This window comes from Macaca fascicularis, chromosome 14, assembly GCF_037993035.2.
Source record: "Macaca fascicularis isolate 582-1 chromosome 14, T2T-MFA8v1.1".
NCBI classification, from domain to species: Eukaryota; Metazoa; Chordata; class Mammalia; order Primates; family Cercopithecidae; genus Macaca; species Macaca fascicularis.
Window position 1 is genome coordinate 7,681,554 of NC_088388.1, and position 23,857 is coordinate 7,705,410.

General features: G+C 54.9%; 1 protein-coding gene across 5 annotated transcripts in view; it reads left to right on the forward strand.

Moving 5' to 3' along the window:
• Positions 1 to 23,857, forward strand: part of SPTBN2 (spectrin beta, non-erythrocytic 2) — a 44,730-nt gene that overhangs the window by 18,795 nt on the left and 2,078 nt on the right. For all 5 annotated transcript variants that reach the window (XM_005577127.4, XM_005577126.4, XM_045372177.2 and 2 more), the window contains 26 exons: positions 127 to 314; positions 2,162 to 2,279; positions 2,882 to 3,040; positions 3,364 to 3,666; positions 5,685 to 5,838; positions 6,054 to 6,924; positions 9,483 to 9,620; positions 9,922 to 10,678; positions 11,607 to 11,809; positions 12,128 to 12,218; positions 12,439 to 12,585; positions 14,662 to 14,925; positions 16,838 to 17,062; positions 17,341 to 17,430; positions 17,756 to 18,016; positions 18,115 to 18,245; positions 18,474 to 18,678; positions 19,575 to 19,949; positions 20,941 to 21,185; positions 21,281 to 21,419; positions 22,020 to 22,104; positions 22,351 to 22,547; positions 22,877 to 23,019; positions 23,110 to 23,185; positions 23,270 to 23,320; positions 23,542 to 23,762. In XM_005577127.4, coding sequence (XP_005577184.3) covers positions 127 to 314; positions 2,162 to 2,279; positions 2,882 to 3,040; positions 3,364 to 3,666; positions 5,685 to 5,838; positions 6,054 to 6,924; positions 9,483 to 9,620; positions 9,922 to 10,678; positions 11,607 to 11,809; positions 12,128 to 12,218; positions 12,439 to 12,585; positions 14,662 to 14,925; positions 16,838 to 17,062; positions 17,341 to 17,430; positions 17,756 to 18,016; positions 18,115 to 18,245; positions 18,474 to 18,678; positions 19,575 to 19,949; positions 20,941 to 21,185; positions 21,281 to 21,419; positions 22,020 to 22,104; positions 22,351 to 22,547; positions 22,877 to 23,019; positions 23,110 to 23,185; positions 23,270 to 23,320; positions 23,542 to 23,762 — 5,837 coding nt within the window. The remainder of the gene's footprint in view (positions 1 to 126; positions 315 to 2,161; positions 2,280 to 2,881; positions 3,041 to 3,363; positions 3,667 to 5,684; positions 5,839 to 6,053; positions 6,925 to 9,482; positions 9,621 to 9,921; positions 10,679 to 11,606; positions 11,810 to 12,127; positions 12,219 to 12,438; positions 12,586 to 14,661; positions 14,926 to 16,837; positions 17,063 to 17,340; positions 17,431 to 17,755; positions 18,017 to 18,114; positions 18,246 to 18,473; positions 18,679 to 19,574; positions 19,950 to 20,940; positions 21,186 to 21,280; positions 21,420 to 22,019; positions 22,105 to 22,350; positions 22,548 to 22,876; positions 23,020 to 23,109; positions 23,186 to 23,269; positions 23,321 to 23,541; positions 23,763 to 23,857) is intronic.

The window sequence follows — 23,857 nt, forward strand, 5'->3', positions numbered from 1 at the left end:
TATAAAGGCCAGAGGAGGCCCGGCTGAGGGGTCTTACTCCCTCAGTGCAAGGGCAGGGTGGAGCTGCAGGACTGGGCCAGGGACCCTGTGGCTGGGACTGTCATGTCCATGTCTTCTGCCTCCCAGGTGCTGGACCATGCCATGGAGGCAGAGCGCCTGGTGGAGAAGTATGAGTCCCTGGCCTCAGAGCTGCTGCAGTGGATCGAGCAAACGATTGTGACCCTCAATGACCGGCAGCTGGCCAACTCCCTGAGTGGGGTCCAGAACCAGTTGCAGTCCTTCAACTCCTACCGCACTGTGGAGAAGCCGCCCAAGTAGGTGTCCCTGGGGCCCCACCCTGCCCTGAGCTGTGCTCCCACGAGAGGAAGCCTAAATTAGCACAACTTTCAGGGAGGGAAATTTGGCAGTACATAAGTGCAGTAGAGATTTCCCATGCCAGAAGCATCCAAACAACGTAGTTGATACAAAATAAATTTTTTTTAATGATTAGCCATTTTTAAAAATCATGCTGTGGGCAGGGCATGGTGGCTCATGCCTGTAATCCCAGCACTTTGGGAGGCCAAGGCGGATGGATCACCGAAACCAGTCTGGCCAACATGGTGAAACCCCATCTCTACTGAGGTCGGGAGTTTGAGACCAGCATGGCCAACATGGTGAAACCCTGTCTCTACTAAAGATACAAAAAAATTAGCTGGGGATGGTGGCACATGCCTGTAGTCCCAGCTACTCGGGAGGCTGAGGCAGGAGAACCACCTGAACCTGGGAGGCAAAGGTTGCAGTGAGCTGAGATCATGTTGCTGCACTCCAGGCTGGGTGACAGAGCAAGATCCATCTCAAAAAATAAATAAACAAAAAAACATGCTGTGGAAATGATTGCTATGGTGTGTTGAGTCAGTGCAATTCATCAGATAAGATTACTGATCAGGGTGTCATGGCAACCCAATCCCAGCATAGGATAGAGGGGACTGGACCTGACAGGCAGGTCATAACCGGCAACGTGGGTGTGGCTGGTAACGTGAGAATTGCAGAGGTTCTTATCATTTCAATATTTTAGCAATTAACTGTTCCAAATATGTGATTGCTCTTAGGCAATTCTGTTCAGTACCTGCCAAAATGTCTGTGTTTATGCTGTCATGGAGTTCTTTTGGAATTAATATATATCAGCTCTGAAACTAATATTAGTCCAGAAAACAACTGTTTCTATACATTCCAGGGAATGATTAAGGTGTACCCTTTAACCTAGGAAGTCGTCTTCTGGGCATTAAACAAAGATGTAGCTTCAAGGATGTTCATCAACACAACCACTATAAAAGAAAAATAAGTCACGGGTCAGCCACTGAAAATGACATTAAATAAATGCATTTATTGACATGGAAAAATGTTCATGAAAAATAAGCAAGGAAATAGGTTATAAAAGAATTATTTCGGACCGGGCACGGTGGCTCACGCCTGTAATCCCAGCACTTTGGGAGGCCAAGGCGGGCGGATCACAAGGTCAGGAGATGGAGACCACAGTGAAACCCCGTGTCTACTAAAAATACAAAAAATTAGCCGGGCGTGGTGGCAGGCGCCTGTACTCCCAGCTACTCAGGAGGCTGAGGCAGGATAATGGCGTGAACCCAGGAGGCGGAGCTTGCAGTGAGCTGAGATTGCGCCACCACGCTCTAGCCTGGGCGACAGAGCGAGACTCTGTCTCAAAAAAAAAAAATAATAATTATTATTTCGGCCGGGCACAGTGGCTCACGCCTGTAATCCCAGCACTTTGGGAGGCTGACGTGGGTGGATCACTTGAGGTCAGGAATTTGAAACCCCGACTCTACTAAAAATACATAAATTAGCCAGCTGTGGTAGTGCACGCTCCTGTAATCCCAGCTACTCAGGAGGCTGAGGCAAGAGAATGGCTTGAACCCAGGAGGCGGAGGTTGCAGTGAGCCCAGATTGTGCCACTGCACTCCAGCCTGAGTGACAAAGCAAGACTCTGTCTCAAAATAAAATAAAACTATGTTCTTTTGGTTCGCCAGTATTTTCTGGTTTCCACGTAAAGAGCTTGTATTACTTTTGTAAGAAGAAAAGCACCACAGGACAGCCATTTTGAAGAGGAAAGAGTCCTTGTGACCCTCATGGGCTTTAATTCTGACCCCAACCCGGCCTCCTGCCTCAGGTTTACCGAGAAAGGCAACTTGGAAGTGCTGCTCTTCACCATCCAGAGCAAACTTCGGGCCAACAACCAGAAGGTCTACACGCCCCGCGAGGGCCGGCTCATCTCGGACATCAACAAGGTCCGTGGCTGCCCACAGGCCACCCACCCTCAGGGTAGCCCCTGGCCCAGACGCCTTGCAAACATCCCCAAACCCGGGGCCATCTCGACCTTCACCAAACTCCACTATCTGCTGCCCCAACTTGAAACTCGAGCACTCCGCCCAGCTGCCCACACTGTGCCAGATGTGATTCTCCCGCCCTCTCAGGCACATGGCTCCCTGCTCCTTTGTCTGACTCTCCATACGAGGTCACGTAAGGAAATTATGCCCCAAGTCCCTCAGCTTATTCCACCTGTCCCCAACTCACTATCCCTTCCTTTATTTTTTTCACGATGTTGTAAGATGACTAAAAGTAAAAATAAGGTTCGCACACAGTCCTGCCAACACAAAGGAATCAGATGGTTTCCACTGTTCCCGCTCCCTTCAGTCCTTTTCCAGAAGCTTCTACATAGCTTCACAGACTCCCAGCGCTGCCCTCTTTCCTGTTTCCATGCCCAGGCGTCTCACCCACTGCATTCCACGGATCCACTAGACCGAGCTTCCATGGGACTTACCATGTGCCTCCAGCCCTACTGAGCCCTCCCTGCCCTGTCCCTTCCACTGACTCTGTCCCCACCCCACAGGCTTGGGAGCGGCTGGAGAAGGCGGAGCACGAGCGTGAGCTGGCCCTGCGCACCGAGCTCATCCGCCAGGAGAAGCTGGAGCAGCTGGCCGCCCGCTTCGACCGCAAGGCTGCTATGCGGGAGACCTGGCTCAGCGAGAACCAGCGCCTCGTGTCCCAGGTAGGACTGGAGGCTCCTAGGATGCTTAGGCTGGTCAGAACTGGGAGAGAGACAGTGGTGGATAAGAAGCCCCACGGGTTGGAGAGACCATGAAACACGAAATCAGCCACCTGGGTAAAAAGGCCTAGAGGTCCGGGAGCAAGGGGCCAGAGGCTGGGACAGAAGAGAGCGTTGGTGAAAGAGGATGGGGGTGGGGTAGAGAGGGAACTTAGAGCCACCACATGGAGCTGGGATCTTGCAGCCCAAGTGCTCTGCAGGACAGAGGAACCGGCAGAGGCACTGTCCCTTGGTCCCCACACCTCCTCTCCCTGTCCCCGACACAGGACAACTTTGGGCTGGAGCTGGCAGCTGTCGAGGCAGCAGTACGGAAGCACGAAGCCATTGAGACGGACATCGTGGCCTACAGCGGCCGGGTGCAGGCGGTGGACGCCGTGGCTGCAGAGCTGGCCGCCGAGCGCTACCACGACATCAAGCGCATCGCCGCTCGGCAGCACAACGTGGCACGGCTCTGGGACTTCTTGCGGCAGATGGTGGCCGCCCGGCGGGAGCGGCTCCTCCTCAACCTGGAGCTGCAGAAGGTGTTCCAGGACCTGCTCTACCTCATGGACTGGATGGAAGAGATGAAGGTATCAGTGAGGCGTGCTGGGTGGGATACAGGTGATCAAGAGTTGAGGGGGCCCCACAGTGGGTGCGTTTGCCTGTCTGCTCGGCCAGTCTCTGTGGAGTGTGAACCAGCACAGGGCCCTGTCCCCAATAGCAGTGAACAAAGGAAACAGGGCCTTGTCCACACGGGGTTCATGTTCTAGATGGAGGAGGCTGATGACAAAACCCACGGACCTTTCCATAAACAAAAGAGCAGGGGCCATAAAACCATTGATGAATCTGGAACAGGGCGGCGTGAGGGGCTGGTCAGATAAGGCCTCTGAGAAAATGCCATTTAAGCCGAGACCAGAATATTGCCAAGAACAGCACAGAGAGCTCTCAGGAGAGAACGTTCCAGGTAGAAGGAAGAGCCGGCGCAGGCCCTCGGCCCAGACCAGCATGGTGTGTTCAGGATCAGAAGGAAAGCCGGTGGGCTGTGAGCATGAGGAGTGGGGACCGTGGACTGAGATTTGGGAGGGCACAGCCAGCCCATTAGGGTCTTACAGGCCTGGTCAGGGAGTTTGGATTTTATTCAAAGTAACACGGATCCTTTAAAGTGATTTGAAGGGGCCGGGCACGGTGCTCACGCCTGTAATCCCAGCTCTTTGGGAGGCCAAGGTGGGCGATCACTTGAGGTCAGGAGTTCAAGACCAGCCTGGCCAACATGGTGAAACCCCATCTCTATAAAAATACAGAAATTAGCCGGGTGCAGTGGTGGGCGCCTGTAGTCCCAGCTACTCAGGAAGCTGAGACAGGAGAATCGCTTGAACCCAGGAGGCGGAGGATGCAGTGAGCTGAGATTGCACCACTGCACTCCAGCCTAGGTGATAGGGCAAGACTCAGTCTCAAAAAAAAAAAAAAAAAAAAAAAAAAAAAAAAAAACACCACAGCTAGGCAAGGTGGCTCACACCTGTAATCCTAGGACTTTGGGAGGCCAGGGTGGGTGGATCACCTGAAGTCAGGAGTTCGAGACCAGCCTGGCCAACATGGCAAAACCCCGTCTCTAGTAAAAATATAAAAATTAGCCACACATGGTGGCACACGCCTGTAATCCCAGCTACTCAGGAGGCTGAGGAAGGAGAATTGCTTAAAGCCGGGAGGTGGAGGTTGCAGTGAGCCAAGATTGCGCCACTGCACTCCAGCCTGCATGACGGGAGCAAGACTGCATCTCAAAAAATAAAGAAAGAGGCCGGGCACGGTGGCTCAAGCCTGTAATCCCAGCACTTTGGGAGGCTGAGACGGGTGTATCACGAGGTCAGGAGATCGAGACCATCCTGGCTAACACGGTGAAACCCCATCTCTACTAAAAATATACAAAAAACTAGCCGGGCGAGGTGGAGGGCGCCTATAGTCCCAGCTACTCGGGAGGCTGAGGCAGGAGAATGGCGTGAACCTGGGAGGCGGAGCTTGCAGTGAACTGAGATCCGGCCACTGCACTCCAGCCTGGGCAACAGAGCCAGACTCCGTCTCAAAAAAAAAATAAATAAAAAATAAAATAAAGAAAGAAAGTGATTAAAAGGTTTTGAGAGGCATAGAGACTTCATTGTACCTTACGTTTGTAAAAAGGTCACTTTGGCTACTCTGAAGAAGGCCTGTGGGCAGGCAGCATGAGAGCAAGACCTGTTAGGGTTGCTGCCATCTCCCAGGCGGGCAGCGGCCAGGAGGGTGGATTGGGGAAAGATGTGGAAGGAAGGCTGCTGGGTGCAGGGGCAGAGCAGTGGTGACAGGAGGGTGTCAGTGATTCTGAGGCTAAGAAGGTTAGTCACAGCAAAGCTTCTAAGAGCAGGAGTTAGTTAGAACATTGTTCCACAGCAGGGGAGTTAAGGATAAGGATAAGGAGGTCGGGGTGCCAGAGCAGAACTGGGGTATCTCAGTGTGTGTGAGTAAGCAGGTTTCTCACCTGGGTGCAACACCTGGAGCCACAGAGAGGTTGGAAGGAAAACACGGCAGGTTAGCGCGTGCGTGCTCAGGCGGGCATCCGAACTCCATGTGTGCCTGGCAGGGCCGGCTGCAGTCTCAGGACCTGGGCAAGCACCTGACAGGAGTGGAGGACCTGCTGCAGCTGCACGAGCTGGTGGAGGCAGACATCGCCGTGCAGGCCGAGAGGGTGCGGGCCGTCAGCGCCTCTGCCCTGCGCTTCTGCAACCCAGGGAAAGGTGAAAAGTCGGGAAAGGCACTGGAGAGGGAGGGGCTGGGAAGGAGCACATCAAGAGCCAAGGTAGAAGGGTTGGGAAACCTGGGGACAGGAAAGATGGTGACCAAACGATGGTGACTGAGCTAGAGCCAAGGTGGGAAGCCCAAGAGAGTGTGGTGGCAGGGAGCAGCCGGAGGGCTGGATTGCAGCTCTGACCCTCTCCTGTGACTTTCTCAGAGTATAGACCTTGCGACCCGCAGCTGGTGTCAGAGCGGGTAGCCAAGCTAGAGCAGAGCTATGAGGCACTGTGCGAGTTGGCAGCGGCGCGGCGGGCCCGGCTGGAGGAGTCACGGCGGCTCTGGCGTTTCCTCTGGGAGGTGGGCGAAGCTGAGGCCTGGGTGCGGGAGCAGCAGCACCTCCTGGCCTCAGCCGACACGGGCCGGGACCTGACCGGTGTCCTCCGCCTGCTCAACAAGCACACAGCCCTGCGGGGTGAGATGAGCGGCCGGCTGGGGCCCCTGAAGCTCACCTTGGAGCAGGGCCAGCAGTTGGTGGCCGAGGGTCACCCTGGGGCAAGCCAGGCCTCTGCCCGTGCAGCTGAGCTCCAAGCCCAGTGGGAGCGGCTAGAGGCCCTGGCCGAGGAGCGTGCCCAGCGGCTGGCCCAAGCTGCCAGCCTCTACCAGTTCCAGGCCGATGCAAACGACATGGAGGCCTGGTTGGTAGACGCACTGCGCCTGGTGTCCAGCCCCGAGCTGGGTCACGACGAGTTCTCCACGCAGGCTCTAGCCAGGCAGCATCGGGCCCTGGAGGAGGAGATCCGAAGCCACCGGCCAACCCTGGACGCCTTGAGGGAACAGGCAGCAGCCCTGCCTCCCGCACTGAGCCGCACGCCCGAGGTGCAGGGTCGGGTGCCCACCCTGGAGCGGCACTACGAGGAGCTGCAGGCCCGGGCAGGCAAGCGAGCTCGGGCCCTGGAGGCAGCCCTAGCGCTCTATACCATGCTCAGCGAGGCCGGGGCCTGCGGGCTTTGGGTGGAGGAGAAGGAGCAGTGGCTCAACGGGCTGGCCCTGCCTGAGCGCCTGGAGGACCTGGAGGTGGTGCAGCAGAGGTAGGCCCCTCAGGCTCCCAGTGGGACTGGCCTTGGGAGGCAGGGTGGGGGCCAGGATGTGGGTGGTGAGTCCCTCCATAAACTGCCTGCCTCACCCCTTTGAGTCTTAATGGTTGTCCGTTTCTAGTTTTAACAAAAGATGTTAACCATACTCACAAGTAGAGACATTTCACCGCAAACCTCTCTTTACCCATCACCCAGATTCAATCATTGCCAATATCTTGCTTTATTTGATTCTCTGCCCTTTTAAAAATCAAATCCCCAATATTAGCATGTCCCTCCTACATTCTTCAGGGTGCACCCTTTAAGAAATACAAGGAAGCATTCGTACCTACGATATATTATTTTGAAATTGTCTGTGTGGACTTTTTTTTTGTTGTTTTTTTTTTTTTTTTGAGACGGAGTCTCGCTCTGTCGCCCAGGCTGGAGTGCAGTGGCCGGATCTCGGCTCACTGCAAGCTCCGCCTCCCGGGTTCACGCCATTCTCCTGCCTCAGCCTCCCCAGTAGCTGGGACTACAGGCGCCCGCCACCTCGCCCGGCTAGTTTTTTGTATTTTTTAGTAGAGACGGGGTTTCACCGTGTCAGCCAGGATGGTCTCGATCTCCTGACCTCGTGATCCGCCCGCCTCGGCCTCCCAAAGTGCTGGGATTACAGGCTTGAGCCACCGCGCCCGGCCGTCTGTGTGGACTTAAAATAGCTGAGGCTTTGAAGTTATAAGCCTTTTAGACAGAGACACTAAAATAGCTTTATTTACAGAATAAATCTTCAAATCATTTATTCAATAATAAATCTTAAAAAAAATTTATAGAACCATTATCACATAGAGCAAAATTAGGAATTTCTTTTTTTTTTTTTTTTTTTTTTTTTGAGACGGAGTCTCGCTCTGTCACCCAGGCTGGAGTGCAGTGGCCGGATCTCAGCTCACTGCAAGCTCCACCTCCCGGGTTTACGCCATTCTCCTGCCTCAGCCTCCCGAGTAGCTGGGACTACAGGCGCCCGCCACCTCGCCCGGCTATTTTTTTGTATTTTTTAATAGAGACGGGGTTTCACCATGTTAGCCAGGATGGTCTCGATCTCCTGACCTTGCGATCCGCCCATCTCGGCCTCCCAAAGTGCTGGGATTACAGGCTTGAGCCACCGTGCCCAGCCAAAATTAGGAATTTCTTGATATGATCTATGATCAATGTATAATCAAATTTCCTGGTGTTTAAAAAAATGTAATTAGGTTGGGCCTGGTGGCTCACACGTGTAATCCCAGCACTTTCGGAGGCCAAGGCAGGAGGATCACTTGAGTCCAGGAGTTCATAACCAACCTGGGCAACATAGACTCCACCTCTACACATTTTTTTTTTTTAAATTAGCCAGGCATGGTGGTGGGCACCTGTAGTCCTAGCTACTGGGGACGCTGAGGCAGGAGGATTGCTTGAGCCCAGAGGTCGAGGCTGCAGTGAGCTGAGATCATGCCACTGCACTCCAACCTGGGTGACAGAGTAAGACCCTGTTTCAAAATAAATAAATAAATAAAAATAAAAATGTAATTAAAGATTTTTTTTTTTAGTTTTCAAGGTATCCTAATGTAGAGGTTAACAAACTACAACCCTTGGGCCAAATCCAGCCTGCTGCCTGTTTCTGCTTTATTGGAAGAGAGCTACACTCTTTGCATATCGCCCGTGGCTACTTTCAGGCTACAGCAGCAGGGCTGAATAGTTGCTGCAGCAGCTGCATGGCTCATGACGCCTATAATATTTACTGTTGAGCCCTTTACAGAAAACATTTGCAAACCCTGCCCTATTAGAACATAAAATGCCGGCCAGGCGAGGTGGCTCACACTTGTAATCCCAGCACTTTGGGAGGCTGAGGAGGGTGGATCATGAGGTCAGGAGTTCAAGACCAGCCTGGCCAAGATAGTGAAACCCCCATCTCTACTAAAAATACAAAAATTAGCTGGGCATGGTGGCGGGCACCTATAATCCCAGCTACTCAGGAGGCTGAGGCAGAGAATTGCTTGAACCCAGGAGGCAGAGGTTGCAGTGAGCCAAGATCACGCCACTACACTCCAGCCTGGGTGACAGAGCGGGACTCCGTCTCAAAAACAAAAACAAAACATAAAATGTCCCTGGAAGAAGTTATCCTTCACATTTTCATCACCCAGACCAATATTTTTGGTTATTACTTCATTTTCTAACACATATTAGTGGGATGAGACCCAGATAGGCAGCTAAGCGGGAAGTCCCAGGAGGCTCAGAGGATCCAAAAAAGGGTTGGCCCCATGCCAGGGTCTAGTTTGACTTGTGTGTATGTTCCTGACCTTTACCTTTCACCATCTTTTGAGCAGTTCTAGCGATAATAGTTATTCTGCTTGTTTTGGGGGAGTTGGGGGTTCCTCCCTTGACCCACAGATACTATGAACCTCATAGGCTGAGAGGCACAGAGACTCCTGCAGATAAGCCTCCTGGTGAAGGAGACACCCTCCTGGGTGTCTAAGAGAGGTGGACTTAGGTAGACTGGGCACAGTGCTGCCTCCCACAGTTCACACCTGACTCTTCCACCCTCTCAGGTTTGAGACCCTGGAGCCTGAAATGAACACCCTTGCAGCACAAATCACCGCGGTGAATGACGTTGCCGAGCAGTTACTGAAGGCCAGCCCCCCAGGCAAGGACCGCATTGTCAACACCCAGGAGCAGCTCAACCACAGGTGGGCTTGGAAGGGCAGGACTGGGAAACTGACAGAGAAATGAAGCAATGGGGATGGCAGTGGGAGGCAGGTTTTGTAGAGCCTGGCAGAGTGGCTACCAAGGAGGAAGCAAACCAGTCTGGAATACGTTGGGAAAGGAAAAAGGATCAAAGAGACGAGAGAGGGAGTCAAGGTAGTCTGAAGCAGCTGCTGGCCAGAAAGGGAGGAGTCAAGGGGAGATACCAAGGGAGAGAGAAGCAGGGAAGAAGCTTCCAAATAGGCCTGGCCAGGGCAGGAAGCTGAACCCTCCCCCTGCTCTCAGGTGGCAGCAGTTTCGGTCCCTGGCAGACGGTAAGAAGGCAGCTCTGACCTCAGCCCTGAGCATCCAGAACTACCACTTAGAGTGTACGGAGACCCAGGCCTGGATGAGAGAGAAGACCAAGGTCATCGAGTCCACCCAGGGCCTAGGCAACGATCTGGCTGGGGTGCTGGCCCTGCAGCGCAAGCTGGCTGGCACGGAGCGGGACCTGGAGGCCATTGCTTCCCGGGTCGGTGAACTGACTCGAGAGGCAAATGCCCTGGCTGCCGGCCATCCCGCTCAGGCAGCGGCCATCAACGCCCGGCTCAGAGAGGTGCAGACCGGCTGGGAGGACCTCAGGGCCACCATGCGGCGTCGAGAAGAGTCGCTGGGGGAGGCGCGGCGGCTGCAGGACTTCCTGCGCAGCTTGGATGACTTCCAGGCCTGGCTAGGCCGTACTCAGACTGCTGTGGCCTCTGAAGAAGGGCCAGCCACCCTGCCTGAGGCAGAGGCCCTCCTGGCCCAACATGCAGCCCTGCGGGGAGAGGTGGAGCGGGCCCAGAGCGAGTACAGCCGGCTGCGAGCCCTGGGCGAGGAGGTGACCCGGGACCAGGCTGACCCCCAGTGCCTCTTCCTACGACAGCGACTGGAGGCCCTGGGAACTGGCTGGGAGGAGCTGGGCCGAATGTGGGAGAGCCGGCAAAGTCGCCTGGCCCAGGCCCACGGCTTCCAGGGATTCCTGCGGGATGCTCGTCAGGCTGAGGGCGTACTCAGCAGCCAGGTGAAAGTCCAGGCAAAGTCCCAACCAGGAGGAAGAGCAAAGTAGGGACCCGGGGAAATGTGAAGGAGCGGGATGGGCAGGAAGGACATGTTAGCAAAACGGGGCCGTGCAGTGGTTCAGGCCTGAAATCCCAGCACTTTGGGAGGCCAAAGTGGGAGGATCACTTGAGGCTGAGAATATCCAGACCAACCTGGGCAACATGGCAAGACCTTGTCTTTACAAAAAAAAAAAAAAAATTTAAGAAAATAGAAGAATTTTTTATAAAGAAAAATGGGAGCCAGACAGGATGGCTCATACCTGTAATCCCAGTACTTTGGGAGGCTGAGGCAGGAGGATAACTTGAGCTCAGGAGTTTGAGACCAGCCTGGGCAACATAGTGAGACCCCCATCTCTACAAAAAGAAAAAAAAAATTAGCTGGGCATGGTCATGCATGCCTGTAGTCCCAGCTACTGGGGAGGCTGAGGCTGGAGGATCACTTGAGCCAGGAGTTTGAGGCTGCAGTGAGCTATGATCATACCACTGCACTCCAACCTGGGCCATAGAATGAGACCCTGTCTCACAAAAGAAAAGGAAAAAAGAAAGAAAAATGGGAATGAAAAAAATGTGAATATAATTTACTAAAATTGACTTTAGAAGAAATAGAAAACCCAGTTTGTCGTGTAACTGTTAAAGAAATGGAATCAGGAGCTAGAAGTGAGATAGAACAGGATTTGGGCTGGGGAGTGGAAAGTCCTTCCCACCCAGCTTCCCTGTGACTTTCTGAGACTCCCACACTGGCTGGCAGCCTCCCTGTCTTCAGAGTTCTCCTGGCTACCCTCCCTGTCTGTGGGTTGGCCCCTACCTCTCAGATTTGCCCCTGGGTGGGTCCCTCCTAAGGGGGTGAATTGTGCTGGGGAAAATGAGCTGAATGTCACCGCTCCCACGCAGGAATATGTTCTGTCTCACACGGAGATGCCAGGGACACTCCAGGCTGCTGATGCTGCCATTAAAAAATTGGAGGACTTCATGAGCACCATGGATGCCAATGGGGAACGGATCCACGGGCTCCTGGAGGCTGGGCGCCAGCTGGTGTCTGAAGGCAACATCCATGCCGACAAGATTCGGGAAAAGGCAGACTCCATTGAGAGGAGGTCTGATGAGGCGGTCCATGAATTAGGGGTCCTGGGGGAAATCTGGGAAACAGGGTGGCCTCAAAGATGAATGTGGCACAGGAAACGCACAGATGGGGTAGGAGCTGACGGAGAAGTAGAGGGGAAGAACCAAGTGGTTGGAGAGGGCTGGGAGGTTCTACCCCCAACCAGGGCCAAAAGGAAGTCAGGATTCCTGGGTAACCTCGTGCTCCTGGAAGGCGTTATTCCCCTAGAAGAAATGGAGGCCCCTAGGTTAGCCAAAGGGTCACAGCCCTTTTACAGCAAATTCCAGGGTTTCACAAGAGGGTGTCATTCCAGGCACAGGAAGAATCAAGACGCAGCACAGCAGTTTCTGGGCCGTCTTCGGGACAACCGGGAGCAGCAGCATTTCCTGCAAGATTGTCACGAGGTGAGGCTCCCTGGGGCTCCGGGATATTCCCTAGCCATCTCTTTCCCACCTTGAGCCTAGAATAAGTCCAGCACAAGGTCACCAGAGACTGTGAGCCCCTTCATGCTTCTTCCCAAGGTGCCCACTTCTCCTGGCTCACTGTGGCCCTGCTTTTATGCCCCCCTCTCCCCTCCCTTGGAAATGCCCCCTCTCCTTTGTCCCTGTTTTACGTTTGGTCCAGCTGAAGCTCTGGATTGATGAGAAGATGCTAACAGCCCAGGACGTGTCCTACGACGAGGCCCGCAACCTGCATACCAAGTGGCAGAAGCACCAGGCGTTCATGGCCGAGCTGGCTGCCAACAAAGACTGGCTGGACAAGGTGGACAAGGTGAGTGGTGCTGTGGGGGCTGCCTCTCGGCAGAGTCCCCCACCGTGCAGGGGAGGGCCTGGCTCCAGGACGTGGTTTTCGTCATGGTTAGAGACTGTGGGGCTTCTGGTGCCACAGCTCCACGGTGGAAAGTTATGGCCTGGGAAACAAACGTCTTTGTTGGAGACAGAGAGTGGGACAGTGAGTCCAGAACCTTGATAAAGTACAAATTAGTAGGTAGCCAAACTGCAGCTTGGATTTAACACCATAACTGTTCCTGAGTTCAAAGCAGGATGGCGCTCTTCAGTGGGCTCTGCAAACCTTGTCTGGAAAGGGCTTGGCCTGGATGGTCAATATTTGAGGCTTTGCAGTCCAAACAGTTTCTGCTACAACTACTCATCTCTGTCGTTGTAGTGCAAAAGCAGCCGCAGAAAATAGGTGAATGAATGAACATGGCTGTTTCCCAGTAAAACTTTATTTGTAAAAACAGGCAGTGGGCCAGATTACCTCATGGGCTGTATGTAGTCTGCCAGTCCTTATTTTCGAGTCTTACTGTCCCTGGTTCTTGGTCTTCCACCTAGCTCTTCCTCAAGAGCCAAGGACATATAAAGTTTTATATCTGCTCCGCAAGTATCCCTACAGAACATGGTATGCGCTCAACAGTCTGTGAGGCACTGCAAGGTCTACGAAAAGACACTTTCCTTCCCCCAAGGGCATGACGGTTGGGACAAAAGGAGACCAGTGTGCTTTCAATTGTTTCCATTCATTCAGCAAATATTTACTTGGTACTACTATATCCAAAGCATTGTATTAGGCACTGCATGGGGTCCGAAAGGGATCCCCTGGTAGGCTCCACCCTGAAGGAATAACGCTGTAGTCAGGATATGAGGCATATATGCAGGTAGCTAAATAGAATCCAGAGAAGAATCTGATGAGTGCTGTGAGAGTGGCCCTGCTGAAGCCTGGGGAATAAGGAGAGAGGAGATATGGAAATTCTAGAAGCAGCAACATCCAGGGCAGTCCATGGCGGATGAGTAGAATTTGGACAAGTGGAGATATTGAGGAAAAGATGTTTCCAGGTAGAGAAAACCAAGCAGAAAACCAGTGGTAGGCAGTGCCTGTTTGGGAGCAAGGGGGTGAGCGAGTCTGGCAGCAGCACAGAATGTGTGCAGGGCCCCAGGGAAGAAGAGGTGGGAGAGAAGCCCGGAACACCCTGACCACCACATGCGTGTGCTTCCAAGTGTGGATTGTGCTTAAGGTTGTGAAGCTACCCAGGCAGTGCTAGCCTTTGATGCTCTTCATCCCGACAGCCACAGCCACCTGCAAAATGGCCTGAAGGCAGTGTCTGGGTTTGTGTTCCCCTAGAAGCAGACCCAGAAGTAATGATTCTAGGGAGGTGACCCCGGGAAGCATCAGTAGGGGAATGGAGCGATGAGAAGGGACAGAAGTCATGCCAGTTACCCCCATGGGCAGCGGGAGCCCAACCCTCATGGGGCACTCTGTGGGGGTGTAGATGAAACACAGAACACAGCACCCGCACAGCCACAGCACTTGGATGCTGCGTATTTATCCATCAGCTCCCTGTCTCACTGGTTGAGGGCTGCTTCTGGGCTCGTTAACTCCGTGGCTCTTCCAATTTGCCTTCCACACAGTTCAAGGGAGCACACTTCCCTCACCACCCCAGATGCAAAAATCCTCAAGCAGAAAAGCTGGAAGTGGGGAAACCAGGTGGGACTCACTTGCTATCAATGAAGTGAAGAGTAATGAGTTGAGAAATACAAAACGATGGCAAATAAGTCAATGTGCAGTGTGGTGCCAGAAACCGCAGGCACCAAGGAACCCAAACTAAAGAGAGATTGCAAGGGCTTCCTCATTGAAATGCTCTTTGAGCTGGGTCTTGAAGGAGGAGTGGGGTTCATCAGCGGTAAGGGAACAGCGGTTTAGAAGGGATCTTAAACCTCTGCGAAGAGTATGTCAATGAGAACACACAAGGACTTAGAATTATTGCCCACACTTCAGGTCTCTACTGCCCGTGCTCTCAGCCTCTAAAGTTCAAGCTAATTTGGGCACTTTGACGTTCTCTGTCTTGCCTTCCAGGAAGGGCGAGAGCTGACTCTTGAGAAGCCAGAGCTGAAAGCCCTGGTGTCGGAGAAGCTGGGAGACCTGCACAGGCGCTGGGATGAGCTGGAGACCACCACCCAAGCCAAGGCCCGCAGCCTCTTTGATGCCAACCGAGCTGAGCTGTTTGCCCAGAGCTGCTGTGCCCTGGAGAGCTGGCTGGAGAGCCTGCAGGCCCAGCTACACTCGGATGACTACGGCAAGGACCTCACCAGCGTCAACATCCTGCTCAAGAAGCAGCAGGTGTGCTGTGGGCCTTTGATGGGGATGGTGAATAGCAGAAGAAAGGAAGGGGTCTGAAGCTTTCAAGATTTGGGAGGCCAGCTAAGGCCTGGCAGATAACACCTTCAGTAGCATTTCCCGGAGTCATTTCTCTGGGCAGCCAGTATCAGAATCTCTAGGAATATGTCACAGTCAGGATTAGAGTTAGGAGACAGACCCACTAATAATTTGAAGATGAGAACTTCAGTAAAAAGAAATATTAATTAGGCCAGGCACGGTGGCTCACACCTGTAATCCTGGCACTTTGGGAGGCCGAGGCAGGTGGGTCACTTGAGGTCAGGAGTTCAAGACCAGCCTGGCCAACATGATGAAACCCCATCTTTACTAAAAATACAAAAATTAGCTGGGTGTGGTGGCACATGCCTGTAATCCCAGCTATTTGGGAGGCTGAGGCAGGAGAATGGCTTGAATCCAGGAGGCAGAGGTTGCAGTGAGCCATGATCGTGCCATTGCACTCCAGCCTGGATGACAGAGCGAGACTCCGTCTCAAAAAAAAGAAGTATGAATTAGGAAAAGGTGGTAAAGAGAACTCTACAGCAGGGGTTAGAAAATTTTTTCAGTAAAGCGCCAGATAGTAAATATTTGGGGCTTTGTGGGTCATAAGGTCTATGTCACAGCCCTTCACCTCTGCCCTTGTAAGGTAAAAGCAGCTGTGGATTATACGTAAAATAAAGGGTATGGCCAGGTGTGGTGGCTCACACTTGTAATCCCAACACTTTGGGAGGCCGAAGTGGGCGGATCCCTTGAGTCCAGGACTTTGAGACCAGCCTGGGCAACATGGCAAAACCCCATCTCTACAAAAAAATACAAAAAATAGCTGGGCGTGGTGGTGGTGTGTGCCTGTAGTCCCAGCTACTCTGGAGGCTGAGGTGAGAAGATTGCTTGAGCCTGGGAAGTCGAGGCTGCAGTGGGCTGTGACTGTGCCACTGCACTCCAGCCTAAGTGGCAGAGTGAGACTTGTCTCAAAAAAATTTTTAAAAAGGGGTGCAGCTGTGGTCCAATAAAAACTTTATAAGGCTAGGCAGTGGGCTGGACTTACTGGTCCCAGCTCTAAAGAATGCAGAATGGGAAGTGTAGGGAGCAGCTGACACCTCTGGGGTCGAGGAGTCCTCCAGGAAGGAGCAAGATGGCTGAGTCTCAAACCTCCTTGGAGAGGGCAGAGGCCCACTGAATGGCCTGGAAATTTGCTGGGGTATCACAGGCCAGAGCAGGTCTGAAGCCAGCAAGCCAAGGCTGACCAGCAGGAAGTGGCCACTGGAGTACAGCAAAACTTGCCAGAGAGTTCAGAGCCACTGAATCTCTTGCGCACTGTGGACAGTTTTGCTGTAGGAGGAAGGAAAACACGCTGGAACCGTGGCACGCCCCTCATCTGCTAGGCATTGTGGTGTCCCTCCAGCGCCCTCTGCTGACAAGGTCTAGATTGTGCCCGCTGGCAAAGGAGGAATGTTTTCAGGGACCAGTTCCAGTGTCTCAAAGCAGGGCCACGATGGATTGGGGATGGAGAGACAATGAGTTGATAATGGGCACAGTTATCACACTACCCTGGATTTTTAAATCTCAGTCTTTTAGATTTGGGGGTGTGGGTGCAGGTTTGTTATAAGGTTATATTGTGTGATGCTGAAGTTTGGGGCATAACTGAACCCATCACCCATGTAGTAAGCACAGTACCCAATAGAGATTCTTTCACCCCCTGCCCTTGGACTCTCGTGTGTATAAAGTTGGAGATCCACTGATCCAGCCCACGAGGGGATGCTCTCCCTGGGTGAGCTGCAGTGATAAGCAGCCACAGTGGGCTGGATAGAGACTGGTGTCTCTGCTGGGCGTGAAGGCGGAAATGCAGAGCTAACATGTCCTTCCTCCTGGCGGTTTGCAGATGCTGGAATGGGAGATGGCTGTGAGAGAGAAGGAGGTGGAGGCAATTCAGGCCCAGGCCAAAGCGCTGGCCCAGGAGGACCAGGGTGCAGGGGAGGTGGAGAGGACCTCGAGGGCTGTGGAAGAGAAGTTCAGGGCCTTGTGCCAGCCCATGCAGGAACGCTGCCGGCGCCTGCAGGCTTCTCGCGAGCAGCACCAGTTCCACCGGGACGTGGAGGATGAGATTGTGAGTCACTGGGGCCAAGGACAGCAAGCTGCCCCCAGCCACGTGGCTTTCCAGCCTCCCTCCTCAATGCCAGGGAGATGCCAGCAGGGCTCTGTTCCCTCTTCTCTTTGGCATTGACCATGTCCCCTCTAGGGAGACTTGGGGATGCCCCCCAGAACCAGAGATGACCGTTCCCTACACACATGGAGGTAGCCCCAGGTGTCCCCACTCCCACTAAAAGTCCCTGGTGCTTTTGCCTTGCCCTCTGGGCCTCCACTGACCGCCTCTTCCTCTTCCAGTTGTGGGTGACAGAGCGGCTGCCCATGGCCAGCTCCATGGAGCATGGCAAGGACCTACCCAGTGTCCAGCTTCTCATGAAGAAAAACCAGGTGAGGCAGAGGCTGAAGGCAAAAGAGAAGTTCCCAGGAGCCTCCCCAGACTTGGACGTGTGTTTTTTCTTAAGACCAGGGCCCCCTCAATGCTGAGTGTAACCCTGGACTTCAGTGGCTGTCTTTCCTCACCTCAGGAGGGTGGGTCCTCTCAGTGGGACATAGTGGGGGCTGGGGGGCTGAGGCGTGTTACCATCGCACCCCCAGCTAGGAGAGGGAGCAGAGGACCCAGGAAGGAGAGAGGCACGGGGTGAAGGGTGGTCTCCAGGAGCATGTGGGGCTGCGGCAGGCCTTTCAGCATTTTCTCTTCTGTGGCCATGGGCAGACTCTGCAGAAGGAGATTCAGGGCCATGAGCCCCGGATCGCGGACCTGAGGGAGCGGCAGCGTGCTCTAGGTGCAGCAGCAGCAGGCCCAGAGCTGGCCCAGCTGCAGGAAATGTGGAAACGCCTGGGCCACGAGCTGGAACTTCGAGGGAAGCGACTCGAGGAGGCCCTGCGAGCCCAGCAGTTCTACCGTGATGCTGCTGAGGCGGAGGCCTGGATGGGCGAGCAGGAATTACACATGATGGGCCAGGAGAAGGCTAAGGTGAGGGCCAGGACACAGCCTGGTGTATGTGGCCAGTTCTGCCCTCCCCCGACCCGCTGCTTGATGCCACTGTCCCCTCCCACCGTCCCTTCCCCCAGGATGAGCTGAGTGCCCAGGCAGAGGTGAAGAAGCACCAGGTGCTGGAGCAAGCCCTGGCCGACTACGCGCAGACCATCCACCAGCTGGCAGCCAGCAGCCAGGACATGATTGACCATGAGCACCCAGAGAGGTGGGTGCAGCGGCAGCCCGGCCCAGCCTAGGGGAGGAGCTGGCTGCAGGAACAGGAAGGTGCAGGGAATGTGGAGCCTTCAGTGCTGTGTGCATGGAGCCTCCTAGAAAGCTGGAGTGCAGGGTGGGCGAGCTGTTGGGAGCCCTGAGGGACAGGGCTCCACAGAACAGGCCGGAAGTCAGAGCTACACCCCTAAGTCCCACAGTGCCTCTCCCACTCTTTCTGCAGCACGCGGATATCCATCCGCCAAGCCCAGGTGGACAAGCTGTATGCCGGCCTGAAGGAGCTGGCGGGAGAGCGGCGGGAGCGCCTGCAGGAGCACCTCCGGCTGTGCCAGCTCCGCCGCGAGCTGGATGACCTAGAGCAGTGGATCCAGGAGCGCGAGGTCGTGGCGGCCTCCCACGAGCTGGGCCAGGACTATGAGCATGTGACTGTGAGTGTAGGGAGAGCACCCAGCTCAGATCAGCCATGGGAAGAGTGGAGGACCCACAGGGAGACTAGGAGCTGGTCGCAGGCAGAGCACTGGGGGGCCAGAAGACAAGACCAGGCTAAGCAGGCACTGCCCTCCTGATTTTGAGGTATATGATTTGAAGAGGCTGGGCATGGTGGCTCACATATGTAATCCTAGCACCTTGGGAGGCTGAGGCAGGAGGATAACTTGAGCTCAGGAGTTTGAGACCAGCCTGGGCAACATAGTGAGACCCCCATCTCTACAAAAAAAATGTTTTTTAATTAGCCAGGCACGGCAGTGCAGGACTGTAGGCCCAGCTACTCAGGAGGCTAAGGTGGGAGGATCTCTTGAGCCTAGGAGGTTGACGCTGCAGTGATTGCGCTAGTGGACTCCAGAGCAAGACCCTATCTCTAAATACATACACACACACACACACACACACACACACACACACACAATTTGAAGAATTGTGCAGAAAGGGGACATGAAGCTGAGCTGAGACAAGGGCAAATAGGAAATTATCACTCACACTTTTCAACAGAATTCAACAAAATGGGGTATGATCCCCTCCACGGTTTGGGGGCATGGAGCCTCTGTCGTACAGAAATATGGGCCATAGTTAGGGGATTCTTGTCTGAGGCCTGAGGGTCCCAAGCACCTCGAAACCCCCTTGCCGGGGGTGGAGGGCGCCTGTCGAATACAGGGTCAGTGGGAAGCAACCATGCCTGCTCCTTAACCACCGGGGGGAAACCTGTCCCGGCCCCGTGGCCAGCGGGGAGAGGTGGGTTCTGAGTTTGGAGTGGAGGACTCGCCCCATCAGGCAGGGACCACATCCCCCAACATCACAGCATGGTCTGTCCATCTGCTTCCTCTACCAGATGCTCCGAGACAAATTCCGAGAGTTCTCCCGGGACACAAGCACCATCGGTCAGGAGCGCGTAGATAGCGCCAATGCACTGGCCAATGGGCTCATTGCTGGGGGCCATGCCGCACGGGCCACTGTGGCCGAGTGGAAGGACAGTCTCAACGAAGCCTGGGCTGACCTGCTTGAGCTGCTGGACACGCGGGGTCAGGTGCTGGCCGCGGCATACGAGCTGCAGCGCTTCCTGCACGGGGCACGCCAAGCCCTGGCGCGGGTGCAGCACAAGCAGCAGCAGCTTCCGGACGGGACTGGCCGCGACCTCAACGCTGCCGAGGCCCTACAGCGCCGACACTGTGCCTACGAGCACGACATCCAGGCCCTCAGCGCCCAGGTCTGACCCAAGCATGCGGAGGTGGGGGAGGCTTAGAGGAGGCCAAGGGGGAAATGCCGGGGAGCGTTCCCAGGAGCTAGGGCAGAGCTCAGAGATGCTGGGAGGATGGCACCCTTTGGAGGGCCATTTCGAGATGAGGAAATTGCTCCAAGGAAACATCTCTGTTTGGCTGGGCACGGTGGCTCTCGCCTGTAATCCCAGCGCTTTGGGAGGCCGAGGAGGGCAGATCACCTGAGATTGGGAGTTTGAGACCAGCCTGACCAACATAGAGAAACCCTGTCTCCACTAAAAATACAAAATTAGCTGGGCCTGGTGGCGCATGCCTGTAATCCCAGCTACTCAGGAGGCTGAGGCAGGAGAATCACTTGAACCTGGGAGGCAGAGGTTGTACACACCACTGTACGCCAGCCTGGGCAACAAGAGCGAAACTTGTCTCAAAAAGAAAGAAACTATCTCTGGCAGGGGACATCTAGCCACTGCATTCACACTTTTAATGACAAGCCCCCTTGAGAGCCCATGATGTCTTCAGGGGTTCCCAGTGGCCAGGAGACTCTTCATGCTCTGCTAAATCTGCCTGTTGGTGCTTCCCAGGCTTGAGCTCTAGGCCCACACTCAGTAAGCATGGATCCTTCCCTCAACCACTAAAACCCATCAGCCCCTGCCTGAATCCCCTCTTCAGGCTAAGTGTCTCGTTCTAGCAATCTCCAAGGTCCATAACATCCTAGACAGGCCTCTGAAAGTTCAACTGGCCAATGGCCCTTTTCCAGATCCTCCCCAAGTTAAGCCCAGGTTCCCAGATGAGACCCAATAGGGCAGAGTGTGGCCAAGCACCTGCCTTCATCTTTCCCAGCACCCCCACTCCCTGGCTCCTCCCCCTGCTGCTTTGGCTGTGAGACAGGGAGCAGGAGGTGAGAGTGGCAGCCAGAACTGAGGCAGGCTGCGGCTCCTTGGAGTCCCCCACTCTGCCTGACTCTGACCCGGGGCCCCACAGGTCCAGCAGGTGCAGGACGATGGCCACCGGCTCCAGAAGGCATATGCTGGAGACAAGGCTGAGGAGATCGGCCGCCACATGCAGGCCGTGGCTGAGGCCTGGGCTCAGCTTCAGGGAAGCTCTGCCGCCCGCCGGCAGCTGCTGCTGGACACCACGGACAAGTTCCGCTTCTTCAAGGCTGTCCGGGAACTGATGCTCTGGATGGATGAGGTCAACCTGCAGATGGATGCCCAGGAGCGTCCCCGGTGAGAACCCTAGGGCCCGGGGCCTCCATGGGTTGTGTGGCTGGGCTGTGATGGGACTGTGGGCAGCAGATGATGCTGTTTCTGCCTCCCCCCAGGGATGTGTCCTCCGCGGATCTAGTCATCAAGAACCAGCAAGGCATCAAGGCAGAGATAGAGGCCCGGGCGGACCGCTTCTCCTCCTGCATCGACATGGGGAAGGAGCTGCTGGCCAGGAGCCACTATGCGGCCGAGGAGGTGGGTGAGGCCCGGGTGGCCGGGCCATTCTCACTGGGCAGTGCTGAACGCTGACTTCTTGGCAGCTTTCTGCTTCCTCTCATTCTTTCTTTGCAAGAAATTTTTCATTCTCTCCCCTCAGTGCCATTCAGGGGTTTCTTGCATTCTGGAAATGTGAGAACCGTCTGCCTTTTGACATCAGAAATCACTGGTCCTGGACCAAGCATGGTGGCTCATGCCTGTAATCCCAGCACTTTGGGAGGCCCAGGCGGGCAGATCACCTAAGGTCACGAGTTCGAAACCAGCCTGGCCTCCAAGGGTTGTGTGGCTAGGCTGTGATGAAACATGCTGAAACCCCATTTCTACTAAAAACACAAAAATTAGCCAGGCATGGTGGTGGGTGCCTGTAATCCCAGCTACTCGGAGGCTGAGGCAGGAGAATTGCTTGAACCTGGGAGGCAGTGAGGTTGCAGTGAGCTGAGATTGCACCATTCCCTGGGCGATAAGAGTGAAACTCTGTCTCAAAAAAAAAAAAAGAAATTATCTGTCGCCCTGGGTGACTCCCCAGGGGCCCTGGAAAGACCTCACATCCTGGTGCTAACTCATATCTCTGCCCCCCAGATCTCAGAGAAGCTGTCTCAGCTGCAGGCACGGCGCCAGGAGACGGCCGAGAAGTGGCAGGAGAAGATGGACTGGCTTCAGCTGGGTGAGCTGCTGAGGGGACCCCAGGTGCTGTGGGGAGTGGGGGGCATTCTGCACCCTGTGGTTTCCAGAGTAGGTGAGACCAGGAACCCTGGGTGTGAAACTCACGATGTCCAACCTTGGCGCTGCCTGGCACAGCTCTGGGGCAGTGGCTTTCTCTGTGTCCCTGTTCTTGAGGTTGCCATGGCCACTGTGCCCTGCCAGTGGCCACTCTGACCCACCATCTTCCTGTGACCCCTGATCCCACCAGTTTTGGAGGTGCTCGTGTTTGGAAGAGATGCAGGGATGGCAGAGGCCTGGCTCTGCAGCCAGGAGCCGCTGGTGCGCAGCGCTGAGCTGGGTTGCACGGTTGATGAAGTTGAGAGCCTTATCAAGCGGCACGAGGCCTTCCAGAAGTCAGCAGTGGCCTGGGAGGAACGATTCTGTGCGCTAGAGAAGCTTACTGCGGTGAGGGACACAGGACCCCAGATGCCCACCCCCAACCTGCTCCCCCAACCCATGCTTGCTTCTGCTTGGAGAAGACATGTCTTCTCTCTTGCCACTGTACCAGTGGCTCCCAGATGTGAGCTGAGCGTGCCGTTGTCACCACACCTTTAGGAGGTGTCAGTTCCCCTGGGTGAGGCTGAGACACCTTCTCCCATTTTGTCTCTTGTCCCCACCGTCTTCTCGAATTCTGTTCTCCTTTTATCATATTTCATCAAATCAGAGTTGAGACATTTCAGCTCTCCCTATTTCCCTGGCCCTCTTACACGCGACTTTCTACACGCTGAATGCAGCTAGAGGAGCGGGAGAAGGAGCGGAAGAGAAAGAGGGAGGAGGAGGAGCGAAGGAAACAGCCGCCTGCTCCTGAACCCACAGCCAGTGTGCCTCCAGGGGACCTGGTGGGCGGCCAGATGGCTCCTGACACCACCTGGGACAGGTGAGAGCCAGGACGCCTGGGGTAGGAGGAGGAGGCTGAGCCCAGGCCACCCAGGGACTAATGATCCTGTGTTGTCTTTGGTCATCCCAGAACCCAGCTACGGCCACCACCATCCACACAAGCCCCCAGTGTTAATGGAGTCTGCACAGATGGAGAGCCCTCACAGGTGACCCCACTGTCCCCTGTTCCCCCATCGGAGTCATAGCCCCTCCACCCCTGCATATCCTTTTACAGATTCTTATTCTTGCAGCCCCTGCTGGGACAACAGAGACTTGAGGACAGCAGCTCCCCCGAAGGGCCAGTGAGTTCCCCTGCAAGTGTGGGTGTTGATAACTGGGAGGCGAAGGGTCCAGAAGGGGTGGTGAGTGGGGTGGGGGAGTACTGGGGATGGGATGTGAGAGGGCAGAGGCTCACAGGCAGCTTGGGGGCAGGAAGACCAACTCCTGGACACGGAGCTTCCTGGCACCCAGGTTAGGGATGTCCCATCTCATCCTTTGACACTGACACTGATTTCCCCCCTAGGGACCTGGCCCAGGAGACGAAGCCAATGGGCCCCGGGGAGACAGGCAGACCCGGACTCGGGGCGCGGCCCCACCTGCGATGCCCCAGAGCAGGTCCACCGAGTCAGCCCACGCTGCCACCCTGCCTCCTCGAGGCCCAGAGCCATCTGCCCAGGAGCAGATGGAGGGGGTACTGTGTCGCAAGCAAGAGATGGAGGCCTTCGGGAAGAAGGCTGCCAACAGGTACAGCCTCTCCGGAGCCTGCCCTCAGAGGGGATTTCCCCAGAGCCTCTGCCCAGATAGAGGAAGGGATGCCCTTTAAAGTACATCTTCTGGGC